This window comes from Gobio gobio, assembly GCF_949357685.1.
Source record: "Gobio gobio genome assembly, chromosome: 25".
NCBI classification, from domain to species: domain Eukaryota; kingdom Metazoa; phylum Chordata; class Actinopteri; order Cypriniformes; family Gobionidae; genus Gobio; species Gobio gobio.
This window is the reverse complement of record NC_137121.1, coordinates 17,076,199-17,099,694: the sequence shown is the minus strand read 5'-3', so window position 1 is coordinate 17,099,694 and position 23,496 is coordinate 17,076,199. Positions and strand designations below refer to the sequence as shown.

General features: G+C 42.0%; 1 protein-coding gene across 3 annotated transcripts in view; it reads right to left on the bottom strand.

The window, feature by feature from the left end:
• Window positions 1-23,496, bottom strand: part of tead1a (TEA domain family member 1a) — a 46,948-nt gene extending 23,452 nt beyond the window's left edge. The window contains exons 1-3 of one of the 3 annotated variants that reach the window (XM_079810100.1): window positions 23,327-23,469; window positions 22,899-23,000; window positions 10,181-10,435 (exon numbers count right to left, since the gene is read on the bottom strand). In XM_079810100.1, the coding sequence (XP_079666226.1) occupies window positions 10,181-10,382 (202 nt within the window). In that variant the 5' untranslated portion in view covers window positions 10,383-10,435; window positions 22,899-23,000; window positions 23,327-23,469. Of the gene's footprint in view, window positions 1-10,180; window positions 10,436-22,898; window positions 23,001-23,326 lie in introns of those variants that run through there. The other 2 variants (XM_079810101.1, XM_079810102.1) reach the window with 2 other exon arrangements.

Here is a 23,496-nt window from a genome sequence, read left to right as displayed (position 1 = left end):
CCCTTGAGAAACATGATTAAACTCTGTACCTCTGGGAAAGAAAACGGCAAAATTACTCCTCGGCCCCCATTTTATGCAACACAAAAGAAGCAAAGTGCAGGTTTAGAGTGGGAATATACATAGTCCTCTCCTTTGGTAGACCTTGAAAAGTAAAGACTTTTTAAAACGGCCCACATCGAGGGACCTCCTCTGGAGCACAATACAGCCCTGAACACAAAAAAAGCAATGTCCTGTGTGATTTTTACAAACACTTCTTTCAGATACAACTGCCTCCCACCTGAGTCTCCCACCTGAATCCCTCCTTTTCCATCACACCACATCTCACACTGGCAAGCTTCCTGTTCCTTTCTCATTATGTAAGAAAGTCTTTCTGTGTGACTCTAAACATACCCGTAGGTGGAGGTCTGGCGGGATTTTGAAAGGACTTAAAACAATCAGCTGTGTAAGTACAGTGAGTAAACGCTTTATCATTTTAAAATCATTTTAATAATGACTAGGAGATCAAAACGAGCTGTGGTGCTCACGTGGGCAAAGTGAGTTTGAATCTGGCTCAAAACATTTCTCGTTCCTCAATTTACTTCTCTTTTCTGGTCAACTTAACTGTCCCCTAGCTATTAGCGATGATGTGCACAACCAGTGGACTTCACTAATCTCAACAACTGACCATTATGACACACTGTTAGTTCCATATAAATAAAAATGGTATGTATGTTCATTGCTTGTCTTTCATCTTTGAAAATAAAAAACAAATATCTTAAAGCGGGGGTCTAATGCTATTTATTTACACTGTTGGAGTTGCATTCATGCTAAACATGGCCAAAATGTCAAAAAACGAGTTGGAATATTTCTGTGCCAAATACACTCCTTCAGGATTCGAATAAGTGTCTGAAAGTTTTTTTCGAGTATAGAGACAGAGCGACACGCGTCATAATCTGAAGACCACGCCCACCGGGGGGGGGAAACAATCCAAAGCTCTCCATTGACTTTGCATTGCGGGAGGCTGCCTCCTTGTCATTTCGGACTTATAACAAAAAACTGAACAATGTATAAAAGCTGATATGTGACAAAGTGTACAGCAAACAAGCTAAACAAAACCCAGAAGCAAAAACCCAGACGTTTTTATAACCCAAAAAACGAGCGTTTAAGGACAAAAAAGTGGAATCGGGCCATTGAGACAGAGCGCGACGGGTCATATAACACTGAGAACTACGGCGACTAGAGGGGAACGTAATCAGCGACAGGAAATATAATATATAAAACGGACATTTGGATATTTGACTTAACAGTGACAAAATGTGTACTGCACACATAGACATATTGAGGCATACTGAGTGTCAGGATCCCAAAATTGACCCATTCTTCCTGCTGAAGCTTCACTTCGTATTGCCTGTATCCACTTTTATCTTCTTAAACGCTCGTTCCCATTCAGTCGGTCACGTTCGACGTACGTCGGACGTACCGACGAATTGGGATCACTTCAGGGAGCCCCTATCAGCTTCGAGATATAGAGAACAGGCCAATGGGCCATTGGCGTGCGAGATTTGCATCTCGCGCTCCGCCCCGCGCCGCGGGTATAAACAGGAAGCGAGAGCGAATGCACGCTGTCATTCACTTCGGAGCCGAACGGCGTTGATGAAGCAAGACTGCTTTTCTAAAAGAGAGCCTATCTGCAAGAGAGATGCTCCAGAGAACGAAAAGGACGCTCTGTGTTGGCGAAAAGGCACAATCAGCGCGACCACATGTTCACCGCTGCATCAGCATAACAAACTGCTGTTCTCACAGCAACTGTCGGTTTGGTGAGGGCGTTTGTTTCAGTGAGTGCACCACAGGATTGCACTTACCACCTGTGTGTTGCCGCGGTCTTCCCCTGGGTGCTTCAGCACTGTTTAAAGAGCGTTTCCTCACAAAAGAGCAACACGGGTGTGACACTGCGTCTTTTTCAAGACGTCATTCCACTCGTGCGTTTCTGGATGCGGTTGTTTCCTGTCCTGACGGCCACGATCCCTCTCGCATAAACATGTTGAGACTGTGTCGTGGGTGATCCATGTTCTCTCAGGGGAACGGGATCACGTCGACGCGCTGGTCATCTCACCTTCCGCGTGAGGGTTTGAGTGTTCAGCGCGCCGTGTGCCGTCTGGCTGCCGGGTGACAGCACGGGTTGCCACGGCAACTCTGCGCGCGTCACTCGGCGCCTCCGATGCGCGGTCGAGACTATGATGCCTCAAACGGGGTTGAGTCCCTTCGCTTATACCCCGATCTAGTCTCTTTTCTGGTGCACCAGAGGGGGGACTATTTTGGCTGATAAGCCTGGGTGGCCTGAGGATTACAGTGAGGCTTCCCCGCCGCGTACATCTCTGTGGGCCCCTCACTCCTCTATCGCATCGCAAGCATGTTGAGACTGTGTTCGTGGGTGGTCTATGCTCTCTCATGAGAGCATAGCCACGTCGGCGCGCTGTTCGTCTTGCCTTTTTCATAAGGGCTTGAGTGTTCAGCGCGCCGTGTGCCGTCTCACGGCCACGCCCACTGTCTCACGTGTCTGCTGGTAGCTTACAGATGGGATTGCTGGTCCTTGAAAGGGGACCTAGCGTTTCATTTGGGGCTCTAGCAGAGGACAGATGTCAATCGCTGCATCGGAGAGAGGGCTGTTATGTGTTGAAAATGAAGATGATGCTGAGATTCCCACCGTAATAGTGGGCGCTCGTGCTAAATCAGATTCATACTTGACAGCCATGCTTTCCCGGATGGCTGAGGCATAGTGCAACGCGTAAATCGCCTTGCCTGCCCCTTGCCTTTTTTCGGATGTGCATTGGAAGGCTTTGGCATTGTGGAACCATTGGTGCCAAAATATGGAACACCAATAGGGCCATAATCTGTATAAAGTTTTCCTCTCTCTCACTACCCTCACCGGTGGGGTGGCAGTGCCACGTGCACGAGGGTAGTTCTGAGCCGAGGTTGAGCTGCGCACAGCGCTGGCCCTTGGCTAGACGATGTCCACCCTGGTCCAGAAACACAATTGACCCGGATTTGGTCTGGAACTGTTCTTCCCCGGAGGAGGGCCGGGTGGAAAACCATTAGTAATTCTGTTCCGCCACTGATGTTAAAAACAGCCAGTGGTACCCAAAAAAAAAAAAAAAAAAAAGAGCAGTTCCAATACCTCTGGGTCTCGGGAGTTCAGGAATGGCAGCTACAGAGCCTCGCCGCTTTCATTCCCCTCCCCACAAGAGGGCGAGAATGGCAGTGTGTGACGCTACAAAGCCTCGCCACTCTCATTCCCCTCTTCTCAGCGGTGCGTGGACAACAGTGCGCGACGCTATGCCTCGCCACTCTTGTTCCCCGCTGAGGAAGGAGGTGAGGCAGACCGTGCGCCATTGCCCCCATGAGAGAGCATGGTGTTCGCATTCTCAACTACCTCGACGACTGGCTGATCCTTGCCCAGTCGTGAGAGCAGTTGTGCGAACACAGGGACAAGGTGCTCAGTCACCTCAGCCAGTTGGGACTTCGGGTCAACTGGGAGAAGAGCAAACTCTGTCCCACACAGAGGATCTCTTTTCTCGGTATGGAGATAGACTCGGTCGCCATGACAGCGCGCCTCACCGAGGAGCGCGTCCAGTCAGTGTTGAACTGCTTGAATTCGTTCAAAGGCAGGACAGCGGTACCACTGAAACATTTTCAGAGGCTCCTGGTGCATATGGCATCCGCAGCCGCAGTAACGCCGCTCGGATTGCTTCATATGAGACCGCTTCAACGCTGGCTACACGATCGAGTCCCGAGATGGGCGTGGCACAGCGGTTCCCTCCGTGTCCAAGTGACTCCGAGGTGCCGCCAAACCTTCGGCCCATGGTCGGACCCTTTGTTTCTACGGGCGGGAGTTCCCCTAGAACAAGTGTCCAGGCACTCCGTTGTCTCCACGGATGCCTCATCCACGGGTTGGGGTGCCACGTACAACGGGCTTGCAGTTTCGGGTCTGTGGACGGGGCCTCAACTGCAATGGCATATCAATTGCCTCGAGTTGTTAGCAGTTCGTCTTGCACTCAGCCGCTTCAAAGTTCCGCTTTGGAGTCAGAAGCATCTGAGGTCGCTTCGTGCCATTCACATTCCGGGCCTGCTTAATCGTGCAGCCGACGAGCTGTCACGTCAGCCGGTGCTTCCGGGAGAATGGCGACTCCATCCCCAGGCGGTCCAGCTAATCTGGAGTCGTTTCGGGGCCGCACAGGTAGACCTGTTTGCCTCCCCAGAGACGACCCACTGTCAGTGGTTTTATTCCTTGACCGAGGGAACCCTCGGGTCGGATGCCCTGGCCCACAGCTGGCCCCGGGAAGAACGCAAGTATGTGTTTCCCCCAGTGAGCCTTCTTGCGCAGACACTGTGCAAAGTCAGGGAGGACGAGGAGCAAGTCCTGTTGGTCGCTCTATATTGGCCCAACCGGACTTGGATCCCGGAACTAGTACTCCTTGCGACAGCACCTCCCTGGCCCATTCCTCTGAGGAAGGACCTCCTGACTCAGAGACGGGGCACCCTATGGCACCTGCGTCCAGACCTCTGGAAATTCCATGTCTGGTCCCTGGACGGGACGCAGAGGTTCTAGGTGACCTACCGCAAGCGGTAGTTGACACCATCACTTCCGCTAGAGCCCCCTCTACGAGGCGCCTCTATGCGTTGAAGTGGAACCTGTTCGTCGATTGGTGTCTTCTCGCCGAGAAGACCCCCGAAGATGTTCGATCGGTTCTGTGCTTGCCTTTCTACAAGATGGGTTGGAGCGAAGGCTGTCTCCCTCCACCCTCAAAGTCTATGTTGCCGCTATCGCCGCTAATCATGAGTTAGTAGATGGAAAATCTCTAGGTAAGCACGATCTGGTCGACAGGTTCCTTAGGGGGGCGAGGAGGTTAAATCCGCCTCGTCCTCCCTCCATACCCTCTTGGGACTTAATTCTGGTGCTAACTGCACTACAGAGAGAACCCTTTGAGCCTCTGCAGTCAGCTGAATTGAAAATTCTGTCGTTAAAGACAATACTCCTGACTGCGTTGGCCTCCATCAAGAGGGTAGGGGACCTGCAGGCATTTTCGGTTGACGAATCGTGCCTGGAATTCGGGCCCGGTAATTCACATGTGATCATGAGACCCCGGCCTGGATATGTGCCCAAGGTTCCCACTACTCCCTTCCGGGACCAAGTGGTGAGCCTGCAAGCGCTGCCTTCGGAGCAGGCAGACCCAGCCCTAGCTTTTCTCTGTCCCGTCCGTGCTCTCCGGACTTACGTAGATAGAACGCAAAGCTTCAGGACCTCAGAGCAGCTCTTGGTCTGTTACGGAGGACAGCAGAAGGGAAAGGCTGTCTCCAAGCAGAGGATGGCCCACTGGATAGTGGATGCCATCGTCTTGGCTTATCAGTCCCAAGACGTGCCCTGCCCGCTCGGGTTAAGAGCCCACTCCACTAGGGGTGTTGCCTCTTCCTGGGCGCTGGCTCGTGGCGCCTCGCTGACAGATATTTGTAGAGCTGCGGGCTGGGCGACACCTAACACGTTCGCTAGATTCTATAGCCTCCGTGTAGAGCCGGTTTCTTCCTGTGTGCTCACTTCCCATAGTCAGTAACACCGAAGTGCCCGTTCTAGTGTCGGCTTGCTGCGCCATTCCCTCCCCTATGGTAGACGGATGCGTGCGCTTATTCTGCTCCAGTCGAGTTCCCCGGATCGGCGAACCCTGTTGAGTCCTCCGCAACCCGCGGCAGTCGGACGTGGCGGAGCGTTCGACGCCAGGTCAAACACTCGTATGCATTGGTGGAACTTGTGTTAGGCTGGGTTCCATATGTAGTGACCCCCACGGCGGTCCCATATGTGTATTCTTCCACGGTACGGCTCCCTACGGCGAGCCCGTGTCTTTCCCTCGGCAGAGTCTCCTCTGCCGTCCCAGGTACGTGTTGTCCCCCTCCACGAATTGGCCGGGGCCACCCCTGGGACTTCCGTATGTTGTGCTGCCCACGGCCAGCCCATACGTGTATTCTCCACATGTTAACTCCCTCTGGGCATGATGTGGCTTCCGCAGCTGCCTTCACAGGCACGCTTTCCCAGCGTTATCCAATACAGTCAGCTGAATGGGTCTTGCGGAACAGCAGCTTGGACTCTCCCTGCGTGAACTTTCCCGCCCGCATTAGATCGGGGTCTGAGGGGCTCATCGCTGGGCGCTGGAAGTGGTAGTAACTGTGGCATTTTCCATAGGGGATCCCAATTCGTATCCCAATTCAACTGAATGGGAACGTCTCGGTTACGTATGGTAACCCTCGTTCCCTGAAGGAGGGAACGGAGACGTACGTCCTGTCGCCACAGTTGCTGTACCATCACTGCAGGTTGAGCCACTAAGTTCGGCTCCTCAATGAAAAACAGTGTGCATTCGTTCTCGCTTCATGTTTATACCCGCGGCGCGGGGCGGAGCGCGAGATGCAAATCTCGCACGCCAATGGCCCATTGGCCTGTTCTCTATATCTCGAAGCTGATAGGGGCTCCCTGAAGTGATCCCAATTCGTCGCTACGTCCGACGTACGTCTCCGTTCCCTCCTTCAGGGAACGAGGGTTACTATACGTAACCGAGACGTTTTTTTGGGTCGACAGCTTATAAAAACTTAATTCTGTGTTTTTTAGCTTGTTTGCTGTACACCTTGTCACATATCAGCTTTTAGACATTTTTCTGTTTTTTGTTATAAGTCCGAAATGACAAGGAGGCAGCATCCCGCAATGCAAAGTCAATGGAGAGCGTTGGATTGTTTTCCCCCCCCGGTGTGGCCTAAATACGCTCTGTCTCTATGGCACTGTATGACGTCATAAAGGGCGGAATTCCTTGTATGGGCACTTCTCCCGGATGCGTGCACACATCAACCAGAGCGAGAGCAAGAGCACACCCATCAATGAGCTTCGTTCAAGGTTACGGGAGCCGTTGACGGCGCTGTCATTTTGATTTTAGACCACAAAATCAACAATGGTCACTAAAGAAATGCGTTTCTTCTGCAATTTAAAACTTAAGACTCTTCGGAGATATGAAGGATGCAATACTCAAGATTAACATGAGATTGGCAGAAAGCGTGTTATGTACCCTTTAAGAAAAGAGTGGGGGCTTGTTATGTGTTTTTTTAGTTTGCATTGCCGTGTACTTCTGCTGCTGGCAGAGACTCAACAGCAAAATAGTTAGCCAGAACAGAATGACTAACTCCCATAACCACTAGTTTCCCCTGTGGAACGTAATGTAGCCCAAACTGGCACCACAGTCTCGGAGCAGGTCTGTTATTCTATTGTTAAAGACACAGCTTTCCAATTTACAATCCTCCGAGGCACACATTATGTTCACAAAGCCCAACACTGCCTGAGCACACCAGCCTATTCATTATTTTACACTCACAATTTGCTATTATAGAATGCAGAAAGACATGATGCTGTAAGGTGAAATTAATAACGATTCAGGCTCTGTTTGCATGAATAGAGCTGCACACAAAATGTCCTTTAAATTAAATTAAATTAAAGGCATTTTGGAACCAACACAGCAAGCACAAATTCGCTACTGAAATGTCTGTCAAAGATTGAATAGCATTAATAGCTGTTTTAGGCCTTATATTTATTTATTAACAAGCATTTGGTAAACACCTTAAAGCAGATTTACATATATTCCCCATCACAAAAGTTCCCTATCACTAAATGCACTAAATGCTGTTCTAACATCTGACAGGAAACATTTTAGCTATGCATTGCACATGAGGAAATACTTAAACTTATATATTTAAAATGAAACCATGCATTCGGAAGTGTGGGTACTAAACTAAAACTAAACTAAATGACTACACAAAATAAGTTTATTTTTGCGAGAAAAAAAAATTACCACAGCTATGGGCCAATTATACGGTTTATCGGCCAATATACGAAAATATTTGATCACTGAGAGGCCAGGTATGTCAGTTATGCTTAAAAACGATACAATGCATTTCTCAAATATAGGTGGATATGGATGTCAGAATATAAATCCCTTGAGAAATATTAATTGGCTGAGATTATGTTAAGTCCTCCTCACAGTATATCCCCTCAGAAGTGAAACCACTGTGATTAGATCTTTCTTTCATTGAACTCAGCGGGGGACTGTCAAATCTACTTATGGCATGTTTTCTCTGCCTAAAATAATCACTAGCAAAGCAGAGGCGAATGTTTTATGATATCAGAGGCAACAGAGAGGGCACACTCATTTTACAACGTTGGGGAAAAAAGTTAATTGCACAACAAACAGCCAAAAAGGATATCAGAAGGAAAGTGTTCTGTTCACCTGTGAAACCAAACGGCAGCTGCCGCAGCGTTACGAACCATCTATAGAAGACAACTCAGATTCTTTGGCTTGACTCCAGTTTTTGTGCTTCCGTGAGGCTGTAAAGAGTCCTCTCAGGTAAACAGTGAGATAAGCTGAGCCACAACACGTGGAAAAAAAAAACTACATATTGTTTTGAAGTGAAAGGAGGTTGCTATAGGGACGGCTGCTAATTAACCACACAGCACTTGCAGACCAGAGAGCGGCCTGGGGACCGAGATCTTAACTTGTATGGATCTGTGATGGGTTCGCACAGATAAATGAAATCTCAAGCAGTTGTTATGGACGATGAAATAATGAAGGTGACGTAAAGCATAAGGCTAAGGAATGTTACACGGACACAAGCGTAGGAGGTGACAGGTTTGCCTCAGCAACCCAAGAAAAACCCCCCACGAACACACCAGCCAATTTATTTAAAAGGAAATGCCTGAAGGAAAAACTGACTGTGGCCATGGGAACAAACAGGTGTCTATTGAGAAGACATGTCCTTTTTAGCATCCATTTAACTTTGCTAAACTTTTCTAGAAAGGTTCAATTTGTTAACATTAGTGCAAACACTAACAAAAGTTAAAACAAATTTTTACAGCATTTATAAATCTAGGCAAATTTTCATGTTCACTCATAAAACTTGACAAGTTAAAAATGTATTTGTATACGTAGAAATTAACATTAACCTAGAATACCATATTTTTTGAAAAACAAGTTACACCAGGTCAAATATTGTTAATTTTAAGTTAATGCATTAGGTAATGTTAAAATTATGAACCTTATAGTAGTGATACCAAGATTTCATAGGACAAGTTTCAAACAGCAGAGGATGCCATTCTCAACATCAAGGTCATTGGTTTGATTCCCAAGGAATGCATGACTTGAACACCTTGAATCCAATGTAAGTCGCTTTGGAACAAAGTGCGTGCCAATTACATAAATGTAAATTTTATAAAATGATAGGAAATTGGAAAAAGGCAGGAATTGGCAAGTCGGACTCAAAATTGCATCCCCAGGGGGGCAGCAACCATGTCCACTAATTCTACCACGGAAAAAAAAAACCAGTGGCTTTATGATTTATAAACTTGTCCACCTTTTCCATCATGCATCCAGATTTAACAACTGTTTGGTTTCCGAGTTGTTCCTAATAAAGACAGCTGGACACAAGTCCAAGTAGAGTGACGAGGCTTCATTGTGGACAAGGCCAAGAGCATGTTTAATATCCTAAGAGAAAAGAAAAGCAGTATTCCCTCTTTCCATGACATCACCCCAGCCGGGAGTTTGAGGGAGGCGTTGGAGGAGGGGGTGGCTTTGTGGAGTGAGGTGGGGGGGGATTGGGAGCGCAGCTGGTGTCAGCCGCACGACCATCTGCTCCTAACTAATGGTTCACGCTGACTTTACAACAGAACCCAGGACAGCCAACCCGCTCCACCGCCTGGCCCGTTTTCCAGTTTCAGAGGCCCGACGGACCTCATCGTCTCACCCTGAGGACAAACAACTAACAACTTCCCTGAGAACTTTCTGATGAGCGCTTTCCCCGCCAACCTCAACAAACAACACACGATTACAAGCAGTCAAAACAACCCCCAATGGCAGTCATAACGTCACATAGCCAGTCAAAATACTGAGATTGAGGAAAAGGTCTGTTTGCAAATTGTGTTAAGATGTATAACCTCAGCATATTAAAAGGTGTATTCACACTAGAGCATTTAAAGTGACTGAAAGTCAATTTGACATCACACTTGGGCTCACTGGGTTGGTTTAATCCATACTTAGAAACAGTGGTCTGGTTTATGTGAACTCCAGATTCAAACTCGAGTTCTGTTCTAGCAATCAAACCAATTGTTGCAGCTTTTTTGACTCACCATACATTTTCCCCTCATCGGACAGGATGATTTTCCGTCGGCCGCAGGGCGGGTAGATGGCCAGGGCCTCCTGAAAGCTCTGCTCAATGTCAGGGCTCCACACACCCTCTGCGTCGTTGTCCATGGGTTTATCGGCCGAGTCGCTCATCCTCTCGATATCCTCCCCGGCACTTTCACTGCCACTCCAGCTGCTGGGATCCATGGCAACAGCTGGGATCTCGGAGCCCAAGCCTGGAGAACTTTAGGTGCACTGACCTGGGAAGACCAACCACAAAAAAAGCAATTGATTGGTCTGTTCAACTTTCTGCAAAGAGCTAATTTAAGTCTCTGACAACACAACAATTCAAGCAGGGGTAAACAAGAAAATGTGATTGCCATATTCATTTACAATGGTATTTCTTATGGTACTCCAAAATACTTCAAAGATTACCATAATGCTACCATTATGCAGTTCAAAAACATGATACTTGAGTTAATTCATAATGATTCAGGTCACTTTGGATACATTTGCTAATTGAATAAATGTAAATGCTGGATGATAATGAAGCAGTAAATAATGTAGCCAAGCTAATTATAGTTGACAAACTAAAACTTAAAACTTTAGTAACTTTTAGTTCAAGGCTTTTAGTTCTTGTCTGTTAGTTTTGAGATCAACATGCTACATACTTGTATACTCCTAAATTTACACAATTTCAGATCTAAACATTTAAAATTCACAGTATTTCTCTTCCAGGAAAACAGACCAAATATATTGATGACTCATCCTGCACTACAAAGATTTTGTCCAATCAGATGCTCTCTAGAATTAGAATGTCCCGGCCCACATCCCACCTACAATTTACTAGAAAATAACAGATTATGGTTGTGACGCACTAAAGTCTTCTGTCCTGACAACTTCAAACTTACTGTTTAAAGAGGAAATACATCAATAAAGGAACGAAAACTGGGCCTGGTTTTAAAAATGGCCTGTTTACAACTTCACACAGTGAATCTATTTGTGGTTTGGAAATGAAAAATAATAATGAACGCCGAACACATTAAATACAATTAAAAAATTCTCTCATCACCCATAAAACATCAACCCAAAAGCTAAAGATCAACACATGATTGAAAACCCATGAAGGAAATGAGAAAACACATAAGCCACGCCAATTTAGGAATGGCACTTAGGCTAAACCAAAACAGCTGCTGTCTTAGAAGGGAACACTTACAAGCTGGCAATGATGTCAGACCAGCTTTTACATTTGTGGTAGAAGATTGCTGAATGACAAATGTTGATCCCATAGCTTAAGAGAGAGTGATTAACCCAATTCACATGCAACACTCCTCCGAGTTAGCATTAGCGCCACACATTACGTTTCATGTTAAAGGAAACTGCTTGCGAAAAAGCTCTGTGGCTAATCGCAATCTCATTATAAACATTACACAACAAATCAAGGAAAGACTGCAACAATCTGGCAAACAAAAAAAAAAGATCCTGTCCAAACACAGCCAACCGCTCACATAAACAGCCAAGAGCAACAACATCAAACATTTGTCTGTGCATTACGACTTTGACGTGAACCTTGAATTTTTAAAACAATGCAAATCTCAACTAAATGAGTGTTTGCTAATTACAAAACTTGTATTTTCAAGTCATGTCTGGCCTAGCGACTACGCTAACCGGGGAAATGCCCAGTGAAAAGGCTATTGTAGAACTACTAGCATGCGTTTCCTGTCAAATTTGAGCAGGCTGCACTTCACACAGTGTTAATATGTGTTAAAGAACACTTCAGCATGCTCTTTTTTAATATTTATTACAGAAATAACATACTTTAGTGCGAGCTGACTGGAATGTTTTCGGTCTATCAATTGCTTGTTATCTGCAGTTGAATGAAAATGTATTAATGTACTATACATTGTAATGTAGTGCTTTTTTGACAAAATTATAATCTAGTTCTACTTTAAAACAGGATAAAAGTTTAATAAAACAATGGAAAAAGTAGAACTTTTACATTCAAAGTTGTAAGTAGTAGTAATTAAATGTAACTTTATATAAAAGTAATAAACTCATCTATTGTGAGTCCTCATTTGGATAGCTCAATGTGTGTGTACAACTGTGACTGGGTCTCTCACTAACACTTTGCAGTTGTAACTGACTGTTTTGCGTGTGTGTACTAAATGCTGATGTTGCAACAAAAAGTCACTTGTACTGCTGAGAGAGTGATAAAATGCTGCAAACTGCTAAATGCTTGGGCTCTTAAACATCATCTTTCTGACTTGGAGATGAACTCGACTGTAATCACTTCCAGCACAGTCATGTGTGCACTTTTGGCTTAGCCCACAATTACACTGCAATCTGTAGTTTTCCACTTCTGGCACATCATGGAAACACTTACCGAATACTGTATTTGTACATTCAGCACACTATATCTGAGTGAGTAAGTCGTTTGTGTTTTTGTTGAGCTCTATGCGTATATCGCATGTTGAGGTTTTGTTTCATGCAAATACTCCCTGATCTTGTGCATTATCAGCCGACTGAACCAGAAGTAGGCCTACATGCTATAATTACTTGTATGGTAATATCTTGGACATCTGAGAGATTCTACATGAGTTTTGAATTAGCATCAACAAAAGGCAGGCTGGTGGTTTGGACAGTTGAAGATTAAAAAGAGACTGAGTGTGATGGTTAAATCGGAGAGAGCGAGAGAGGCGGCTCTCAACACACCACACATTCTCCTTGTAATTTACAAGACTTCACACTTCAAAAGAGAGAGAAACTCAGTATAAAAGAAACATGAAGAAAGGCTAAAGAAAGAAACTAAAGAAATAAATAACCGTAATAAGTAAATGTTTTACTAGTCTATCAGGGTGAGGGGTGTTTTCCAACAACCAACTACTTGATTAGCAATGTTGACTAGTTTGTTGACAAGTACAATAACTATAACGATAACTAAATCTTACGTTTTAATAATTGTTTTACATGTCCACATCACAGCTATAATGATCACGACACAGAAGAACGATATCATTCGAATCACTTTCAGAATTAGTTTTTTTGACAGAATCCTGCCGACTTTAAATATATGGACGCTAATAAAGTTATCACTATAGTAATCATACTTGGTGTGAACGGACCTTTAGAGGTAAAGTTTAATTAGAATTCTCAACAAAAAAAAAAAAAAAAAAAAAAAAAGTTGTGTCTTTTAATTTACCCAACTTGGTCTAACATATCTGGGTGGACGTTTTTGGTCACAGTTTTTGCGTCACAGATTTTTCATCCCACCAATGGCGTTGCACTTTTAAGACTAGTTAACAGTTCAAAACAGTATCCTAATCTTAAATGTGACACCCAAAAATAAGAATCCTGTCATCATTTACTCAATCCAAACCTATAGGCGTTTCTTTATTGTGAAAAACTCAAAAGATGATATGTTGAAAAAAGTCAATGGGGACCAAAATTACTATTCTAACTATCTCCTTTTATGGTTTGCAGAAGAAAGTCATGAGTTTGGAACGACAAAAGGTTGAGTAAATGATGACTGAACTTTTATTTTCGGCATGAATTATCCCAGTTTAAACTAAACGCATGAAAACATGCATAACAGTCAATTTGTGTCAAACCAAAGACATTTGCACAAGCCGGCAGGACAAATCCCTGTGTTTCGTTATGTGTGCATATGTAACGTCCCATAATTCCCGGCTGTGAGGCGGGCAGCGAGTCCACCCCGGCGCTTCTGCTCAAGCAGAGTGCCAGTCAAAGCCAAGATGTTGTGACTGCTGCAATATGGCAGTGCTTGATGTTGGAGAGCACAGTGCTTGTGCCGGGGCTTCGGTGGCAGATGGAAGGCCGAGATTAGTCATGCAACAATGTACTGTGGTCACACTTACAATACACTTCACCCTCCAGGCAGCCTCAGCCGGCCAAACGAGAGGCATGGGTGCGATCCCACACAAACCGGGAGGCACACATCCACCCCGGGCAGCTGCCTCACTCCCTCTGGTCTACTCTGGCTGCCAATGGATGAGGGTATCTCACAGTATACATGTGTACGCTTGTGTGTGTCCATGTCCACGGGCGAGAACACCACTAAAACGCCAGCTTGTTGTAATTAAATGTAATGATATGTATATGAGTACAGACAGTATTTGCGTGGGGTCCCATTTGTGTCATAATGCTAGCAAACTCTCTTACATGCGTCTACATCACAAAATCTGCTTTATTCGATGCAAAACCATCACGCTGAGCTCTTTAAAGTGTTCGCGGGAGCCTCTCACTCTCACTTCATTACCAAATTAAGCTGTAATCGAACCGCCCGGCTCTCGTCTGCACATTAGCGGCTCCCTATTGATGAAGCTGGCAGCCGGACCGATAGAAAACCGCTACATTTCCGCCCGCCTCCACTTTGCGGCTTCGGATACTTTAAATGCATTAAAGAAACAGTTCACTGGGAATTACAGTTGTACCTTGAGTTAGATGTTTGTAATTGCATTGTGATTAGTTAAAGGTTATAAACACCTGGACAGTCAGGTTTTTTTTAAAAAGGGTCTAGAGAGGAAAAAATAAGATCAACCTGAGAGGGAAAAAATGTCAACACATTTTTATTTTATATATATATATATATTATATCTGTTAAAATATGTGTTGTAATTTTTTTGTGTGTGTGTGTGTGTTGTCATATTTATATACATGGAAAATATTTATTAAATAGTTATTTCGAATTGCATATATTTTTACTACACAATATTAGACGAACAAACAATAGTGAAACAATATAAAAAATATATTTGTATACCACTTTGTCTAGAAGAAAAGATAAATGCAATATAATATTGGCAAGCAAACATAAATAAAATTTAAAAAAATTAATATTAATAATAATATACATCACTCTCTCTGTGATCAATTTTATATATATAAAATTGAGTTTTGCTGTTCTTATTTCCATTGTTAATAATAATAATAATAATAATAATACTACAAATAAATACATAAAAATGTTGTCTGTAATACGTTTATTACATTATAAATAGGCCAGTATACAATTTAATATATATATTAAATTATTGCTGACTTATAATTTCAAGTGAACATCACCTTTGGGGGTCATTGGTACTGAAAACTCCTGATAGGGCTGCACAATTAATCGAATTTGTAATCGGGATTACGATTATGGATGCCACAATTATGTAATCGTTCAATAAAATGTAATCGCAATTACAAAATAAAAGTCCACTTATATTATTCTGTGTGCTTAATGTTTTTTTCTTTTCTTTCTACAGGTTAAGTTTTTTCTCTATTGTTTTATTTTCAGTATAACATTATAATACCATGCATATTTTTACTTTTTTTTATATTTAAAGAAACCAATGTATATTTTACTTTTTGAGGCTTAATGCTATAAAAAAAAATCAATAAAAGTTTTTCAGGAAGAGTGTTTTCAGTTTGTTTATTTGATATAACAATATGGCATGCAGTCGCTTCAAACAATGGCATAAAGCTATTCAAATCATCATTCAATGTAAATTGTGATAATCGTAATTAATGATCACAATTACAATTTCAAGGGAATAATCGACAATTATGATTTTTGTCATAATCGTGCAGCCCTAACTCCTGATATATCCGCTTGTTAAGTCGTGACGTAAGGAACGCCATTTCTGGGTCCAAGCCTCAACTCTTTGCACTTGAGAATGCCATCGACGGCCGTTTATGAGCGCTAATTATTCATAATAAACATCAAACATTTAAAAAAGTTAAATATTTTAAATACTTACAGTCTACACAACAGTCTGTGCTCACAGCGTCACAGAAATTAATATTTTAATGATTTATAAAAGATGAATCACTGTCTGGCCATCTGGAATTTTGGTATGGAGATAAAGGTTATGATTCTAATTTTTTTTTTGTAGTATTACACCACATTGTGTGTGTATATTAGCACCGTTTGTTGTTTTTCTTGTGGTATGAGATCCCGGAAGCGCTTAACATCAAATATTTGTTAATTATGTAAATGAATGTTCATCTCAGTAACTTGAAGAGTGTCAAAAAGACAATAGAGAACAAAAACATCTGATTATCTGATTACAATGAAAAACAAATGACAACAACAAAACTTAGTTGTAACGCCACTAGACGCTCCGTTCAATTAATCAAAAAGAATGGTTACATTAACCCCCGTAAACCTATTCCACTTACATAACGGAGAAGGCTTATTAAGTTATTAAGCGAAGACATAATGAACGAAGGGTTTTCATATATCCAGTATCTGTAAGTGATCGCAAAGAGCCTTCCTCCAGTGCATTTCTAGCGGTGACACGAGATGCACACACAATGCTATTAGTCTCTATATTACTCTGTCATCAGCCAGGAAATTCAATTAAGGATGACCTAAAAATCCCTTCTTTCAGTCTTTCTCTGAGAGAGAGAGAGAGAGAGAGAGAGAGAGAGAGAGAGAGAGGCTTTTGCATTTCAATGGCATGTGTTGTATAGCGGCCAGCACATCTTGTACTCTGATTGTCAGAGTAGTATTTGCTTAGATGAAACCGTGTCCTTTTATTTCTCCAAAGGAACCACGCCAGAGAATCCTTCCTCAAAGAAACCCTTGCCATAGACAAAAAAAAAAAAACATTATACGAGGAAGACGTCTTGAAGATGCAAGATATGTGAAGGGTTCTTAAGAAATGGGCCGCCCTATTCAGAAACGTATGCAAAGAAGTGTCTTTGATCAGAAAAATTGTTCACAATCATGTAATACATTTTCAGAGCATTCAGCTCTTTAACTTGGCATGTGCTTCAAATTAATTATTTGTCACGCTGATGACAAAAGCGGGGGGTCTTACAAAATGTATCGGTCTTTGAGAAGCCATCCTTGAGATGGCATTTTACTAATCTAAAGATGTACTGAACCCCACACGTCCAAGGCTTCATTCACCTGAACAAAAATCGCACAGCTTGGCTCGCTAGCTCCCCGGGATATGATTTTATTCAAAGCAGTTTTTGGAGGTCATACAAACCTGCTAATATCCAAGCGAAAATATGTCTGTGAATTGCACTGCATGGACTCCTACGGGGCGGCGGGCATGTAAGCACCGTTGTTATTGCTTTCCCCGCAGCTATGTAATCCTCTCAACCAAGTGCTAATGACCCAAAGTGACGGCTGGACTTCTGGAAAGTTATTGTCCAGTGGGCAGAGAAAGCTGGCTTTACAAGACAATAATGCTAGAAAGGTAAAAGCATTAGTTTAGCAACATGGAATCAGATTCAATGAGTATAAAAGAATCAAATCTGATTTTCACAAGGTTCTGGAACAATATTCCCCTTCTAACCTGCCCCTAAAATCAATGAGTGGTTGAAAGCAATGACTGATATTAAAATTCTGTCCGGTACAGATAAGCTGATTATAATTTTTATGTTGTGGGTAGTATTAAAATGTGTTACAGTTGATTGTCACATGTGAATTTAGACACAACTTATTAAACATGGTGAGATTACATGTAACAGTGTTGCTATTAACAATGAACTTTGTGAGCATTATATGACGGTAAAGATGATTTAAATGAAAATCATACACAATTAATTATCCAATAGGCCTAGTATCTACTGATATTGATAAATGACAAAACAAAATCGGTAAATTGACCGATAACCGATAAACTGACAATATTATTATTTATTTTATATTATTTTTTTAAATTTTCTACAAGTGAATTTAAGCATTGCATAAAAATGTACAGTACAAGAAATGGATATTCATTTGAAGATTGATTTTTAACTGTTAAATTATTTGTGTTTTTAAAGATGAATTTTAAGTGAGTGTTAGATGACGGCAAAAGTCATTTAAATGTAAAAATGAGCATGCAAATCAATTAAAATCTTGAATAAATCCATAAAATGTGAGCACAAAACCAGTCATAAGGATAATTCTTATTTATTTATACATCATACAGGCTTTAAAGTTGTCCAAATGAAGTCCGTAGCAATGCATATTACTAATAATATTTTTTTTATACATTTATGGTAGGGAATTTACTAAATATCTTCAATGAACATGATCTTTACTTAATATCCTAATGATTTTTGGCATAAAAGAAAAATAATAATTTCGACCCATACAATGTGTTGTTGGCTATTGCAAGAAATATACATGTGCAACTTATGACTGGTTTTGTGGTCCAAATATCTTTAATAAAGTCAACTAAAATTCCATCGACAACCGATATGGTACCGATATATTGTGCATCCCTGGTTAAAACCAGTGTATCTAACATTACATCACCTAATTAATATTAAAGAGCAAGGTTATTATAATATGTGCCGCCATGTTCCTAAAATAGCATAGTTTGGTATAGGAAAGTTGACTCAGGACCATGTCCTACTTAAATGACTAAATTCAGTCGCTACAGTGCCAGAGGCCACATACAAAGTCCACTTCCTTGAAGACAATCCGGGAGCGGACCGGCTTCCTCTCCAGTATTGTGGGGCAGACATGTTCTGTGATCACTCCACAGGCTCCATTCTTCTGAAGCAGGCTATTTTTCGCTGAGTCAGACCCCGCTATTATCCAATGTCTTCCTGGGGTGCCACTCTCCCCACGCCGTCCCACAATGCCTCCTCCAGGAAATGGAAGAGACGACGTGTTCAAATAAGTGTGAGCTCCCGAGAAGCATGACCAGTGTTTGCTCATAACCTTTCCTGACCATCCAGCAGGGGACAAATACATTTACTCCAAAGGGTGCCGTGAACCACGCTCTCTTCCTGATTTACCACAGATACGGTTTCGCACAGAGCATACAGACGCTTCTTATAAACGCAGAAGAAAGTCTTTTGAAAGCTCACAGTACATCTGATCAAATTGTATCAAAACAGAATTGTTCTCCCTTTCTTGGCATCTCCTGAAATCTATCTAGGACACAGCGGTGTCTTTTTTTAATCTACTGTCCCAATAGGAAAAGGTTTTTGTGCTTTGTTTTTTTGTTAGTTCTGTTCAGGAGCATGGTGTTCAGGATCATCAAAAAGGATGTATTTTATGAACAGGGTACTAACTGTACCCTGAAATTCTATTTTAACAGCTGTATAAAAAGGTAGACTGGATGAAATAAAGGAAGGAGAAACTGTAAGACCACCTCTGATAGGCGCTGTACGGGAGGTGAATAATGGTCTGTTTAACTGGAACTCTGAGGTTTGTGTCAGGAACTGACTCATTTAGTGACTGATTTCACTCTGACTCTCCCTTAGCTGTTGTTCTGACGTTTCCACTGAGCTGAAGGAACATTAAAGGAAAAACAGATTTTATGATAATAAAATAACCTACACAAAGAAAAGCTCTTCGGTTTTTACCAAACCACACAAAGCCGTGATCTATCTTCTTCTTTTGAGACTTTTCCAAAATCACTCTATTATCATGTATTTTTGTCTGTCGTCTGTCTCTTTACATAAAGTTTTTCCAAAATCAATTATCTATCTGCTTGTCCGTTCGTCCATCCATCCATCCATCCATCCATCCATCCATCCCTGATCTTCATTCAAGACTTTTCAAAAATCACTCAATTATCTATTTTTGTTTTTCTCTCTTTTCATAAAGTTTTCCAAAATCAATTATCTATGTGCTTGTCCGTTCATCCACCCATCCATCCATCCATCATCCACCCATCCATCCATCCCTGATCTTCATTCAAGACTTTTCAAAAATCACTCAATAATCTATTTTTGTTTTTCTCTCTCTTTTCATAAAGGTTTTTCCAAAATCAATTATCGGTCTGCTTGTCCGTTCGTCCGTCCATCCATCCATCCATCCATCCATCCATCCATCCATCCATCCCTGATCTTCATTCGAGACTTTTCAAAAATAACTAAATTATCTATTTTTGTTTTTCTCTATCTTCTCATTAAGGTTTTTCAAAAATCAATGATCTATCTGCTTGTCTCTCCATCCATCCAATCTTTTTTCATAAAACTTTTTACAAAATAACCAAATTATCCATCTGTCTGTCTATCCATCCATCCATCCATCCATCCATCCCTCCCTCTATCTACCTATCTTCTTTTGAGACTTTTCCAAAATCACTCAATTATCTCTTTTTTTCTGTCAGTTTTTTCCTCTTTATTTCACTCTAGTATCCCTCTATTTCTTTCACACTAATTCATCTCTTTTCCCATTTTCTGAATTCACTCAAAAACTTTTCCTTAAGTGAAGTCCAGCAGCATTTACAAGCTAGCTAAAAAGCCATCCAGTGATCAGCCTGGAGCAGACGTGCTGACGTCAGTGGCAGTGTTCCAGTGAGGGTCTCTCTCTGGCTGTCCTCGGTCTCGTGGATCTGTGGGCTGTGTGGAGAGAGCGGCCCTTTTGTGACAACAGAGTTTACCTCAGGGCACGGCGTGGGCCTCCCGCTGCCCCGGGCCACAGAGGACACCCTATTGTTCCTGTGTTCCCTGAACAAAGCCGGCCACCCGTGCCCCTGCTACACACAGTCCCACTGAGCTATTGTTCCGCTGACAAACTCTCAACCCAAATTTCATTACATATGAATTTTCCTTTGTCGCCCCTTCAGGCCCCCCTCTCGCGTTTTGCTCCGACAAATCTTTTCGGGTTTCGTATACCCCCCCCCCCACCTCATCCCACCCCCTCCAGTTATCATACAAGTCTTGTGATTTTGTGCATGCCAAAAGAAAAGGATGAAACTGCAATGAACACATGTAACTCACAAAACAAACATTATATTAGTCTGTATGGTCAAATTTTGCATCAATCTACACTGAAAACCTTTTCGCGGAATTAAAATTGCGCATTTCTCTTCTTTAGATAAGCAAAAACAGCTTTAAAAAAAAAATCATTCTCATAGAATAGTCATAAGCACCTGTTGCTTAAATACTTGGCATCTTTGCCTCCGATATCTGAACTTATTTCTAAAAACATGGCGCAAGAAAAACTTTGACTTCTAATTAAAAAAAAAATACCTCACTATGTTATTGACAAATGTCTAGACCAAAACTCTGAATATTTCTCAATTGAAAATCTAAACAAAATTGAGGGAATATTTAGATGCATACAACGTTTTGCTCAACTTTGTAAGCACTTCACTTAAGAAAAATACTATGCTATTACATAGCTGTATGCTATTACATTAAACCACAAAAAAGTATTTTTTTCCTACTAAAACTGTATGTAAAGCAAGGGTGCATTAATTACAAGTGCCAAACTATTGTACTTTGGCTAAATAAACAAAGTCCCTCCTTTCCTAAACTTACTCAAACACCCTCTTTGCATAAAAAGACATGTAAAAGAAAGGACAAAATACAACATAATGGTGTTGATAAGCTAAATTACCAGATAACATCGAGGCACACACAAGCCATATGGTGCCTCCACCACTATCGCCTGTTGCTGGCATAACAATGGAGTTGGCTAGACGGTGAGTGGCAGCAACAGTCAAACAAATGGCCGTTCCTCTGAATTAGTCCAGCGCCAGAATGAATACACAGTTTAGCATCTTTCAGCCTACAGGTGCGCTTAAGTGGCAAACCAGATGTCAGCATGGGAGCGGGACTGTTTGTGGAGTAATTCAGCCGCTCCACGAGCCCCTGCTTCAATAACAGCAGGAACAATGAAGGGCCCCTTCCCCCATTTTCCCACAATTCCGTGCTCCCAGAGGAAGCCGTGACTATAGTGAATCTGGCACATTTTTTCTTCTCTGACAAAGTTTCAATTCTTCAAAACAGAAAGAGAAAATAGCTCAATTAACTAATTGATTTTCTCCATCTGAAAGCTTATGTTATTATAATGTTAAACACAAAGGAAGAGAAGAAAACAAACGTTCAGATCTCATATAAAAATGCTTTCCGTTTCACTCAAGTGGCCATATGTTCCTACACTTCAAAATACTTGTTAGGTTTTGATTAAATGACAAAAAAAAAAATGAATGAAAACTGTCACAGATATTGATTTTTAAAACTGATATGAAGTCAAAACAATGTTTAGGAGCGTAAGAATGCATTTCCATTTTTTAAAAGGTTTATCTACTCTGTTTACATAAGTTAAATAGACTGGCAAGTCAAAACAACCACACAATGGCGAAGGGGGTCGAGCTCATCTGAGACAACAAACCACTGTCAGACAGCAGTTGGAGAGGGGGGGCAACAAACAACAAAAAAAAGACCAAAAAAAAGAAATACAGTATGTACTTGATGTACAGTATAAGACATGTACATAGTGCTTACAATTAGTTTAGCCCTCAAAAGTTTTCTCTATCTTGTTGATATCTTTTACATGTTATTTAAATGGCAAACTGTAACATTAAAATTTGCAATAAAATTGTCAAAAAGCATATGTGATTGTTTCTTCCCTCTTTTAGAAGGAAATATGACAAATTAGACCCAAAATATGACACATGATGCCCAAAAATGCTGTGTAACGTTAGATAACGTATAGGCAACGGACAAGTTTGAGGCAGTCTTAGACCAGGGACTAATTTTAGTCTGAGGGCTTTTTAAACGTCCAGATTAATTATTAACAGGGGCTGGACCATGGACTTTCTCCCCAATCCTTTATTTATGTACACAAAACTGGCGTTTTTCAGGAAAGCAAACGGGAACGGGGTGTTAACCGGACCAAATAATCGCCTAAACATCCACAAGTGACTGAGGTCAAGTTAATAAACAGAAATCAATGACACTGATTCAGTCGTGCCAGAAACATGAATCACAACGTGAGGTGTGCTATTAAAGTAAATATGAACTTACTGTTACAACGAGATCGTGGTTAAACTAGTTGGCACAGATCGAAGAAAAAGTGTTCTCTGAAGCTCCACAAGTGATGAAAATCTCTGCGGATGTTTGCACAATCTACAAAAGAAAAAAATATGAATGTTTTATTTAACTACCTCGTTCGGCACAGTGCCTATTTTTGGGGAGTTTCATCGTAAAATGCTGCTTATTTTTTGCCGTGTCACTTTAAGAACTGGGAATAAAACTATAGCCTCTATTCTCTCAGTATTTATCTACTAATCCACAATATAGCTACAAACCCAAACACATAAGGGTTAGTATAACTAGTAGCAAAAAATAAGTAAATCTACCATTCTTATACTTCACAACAATTTTACATAAAATCTAAATAGCGTTTATAACTTCACATCGCTTCTACAACTTAGTATAAAGCACCAACGTACCTCAGTCTTTTAAATGATGCAGAGTAATGGGATCGCGCGCACGCTCTGATTTATTTCCAGCTGATCACTTTTTTTCTTCTTGTCGGAGCGCGACAGCGCGACTATTCTGCGTATCTAACAACGATGTGAAGTATGCGCGGAATGAGGGCAAGAATGAAATGAACGCGAAG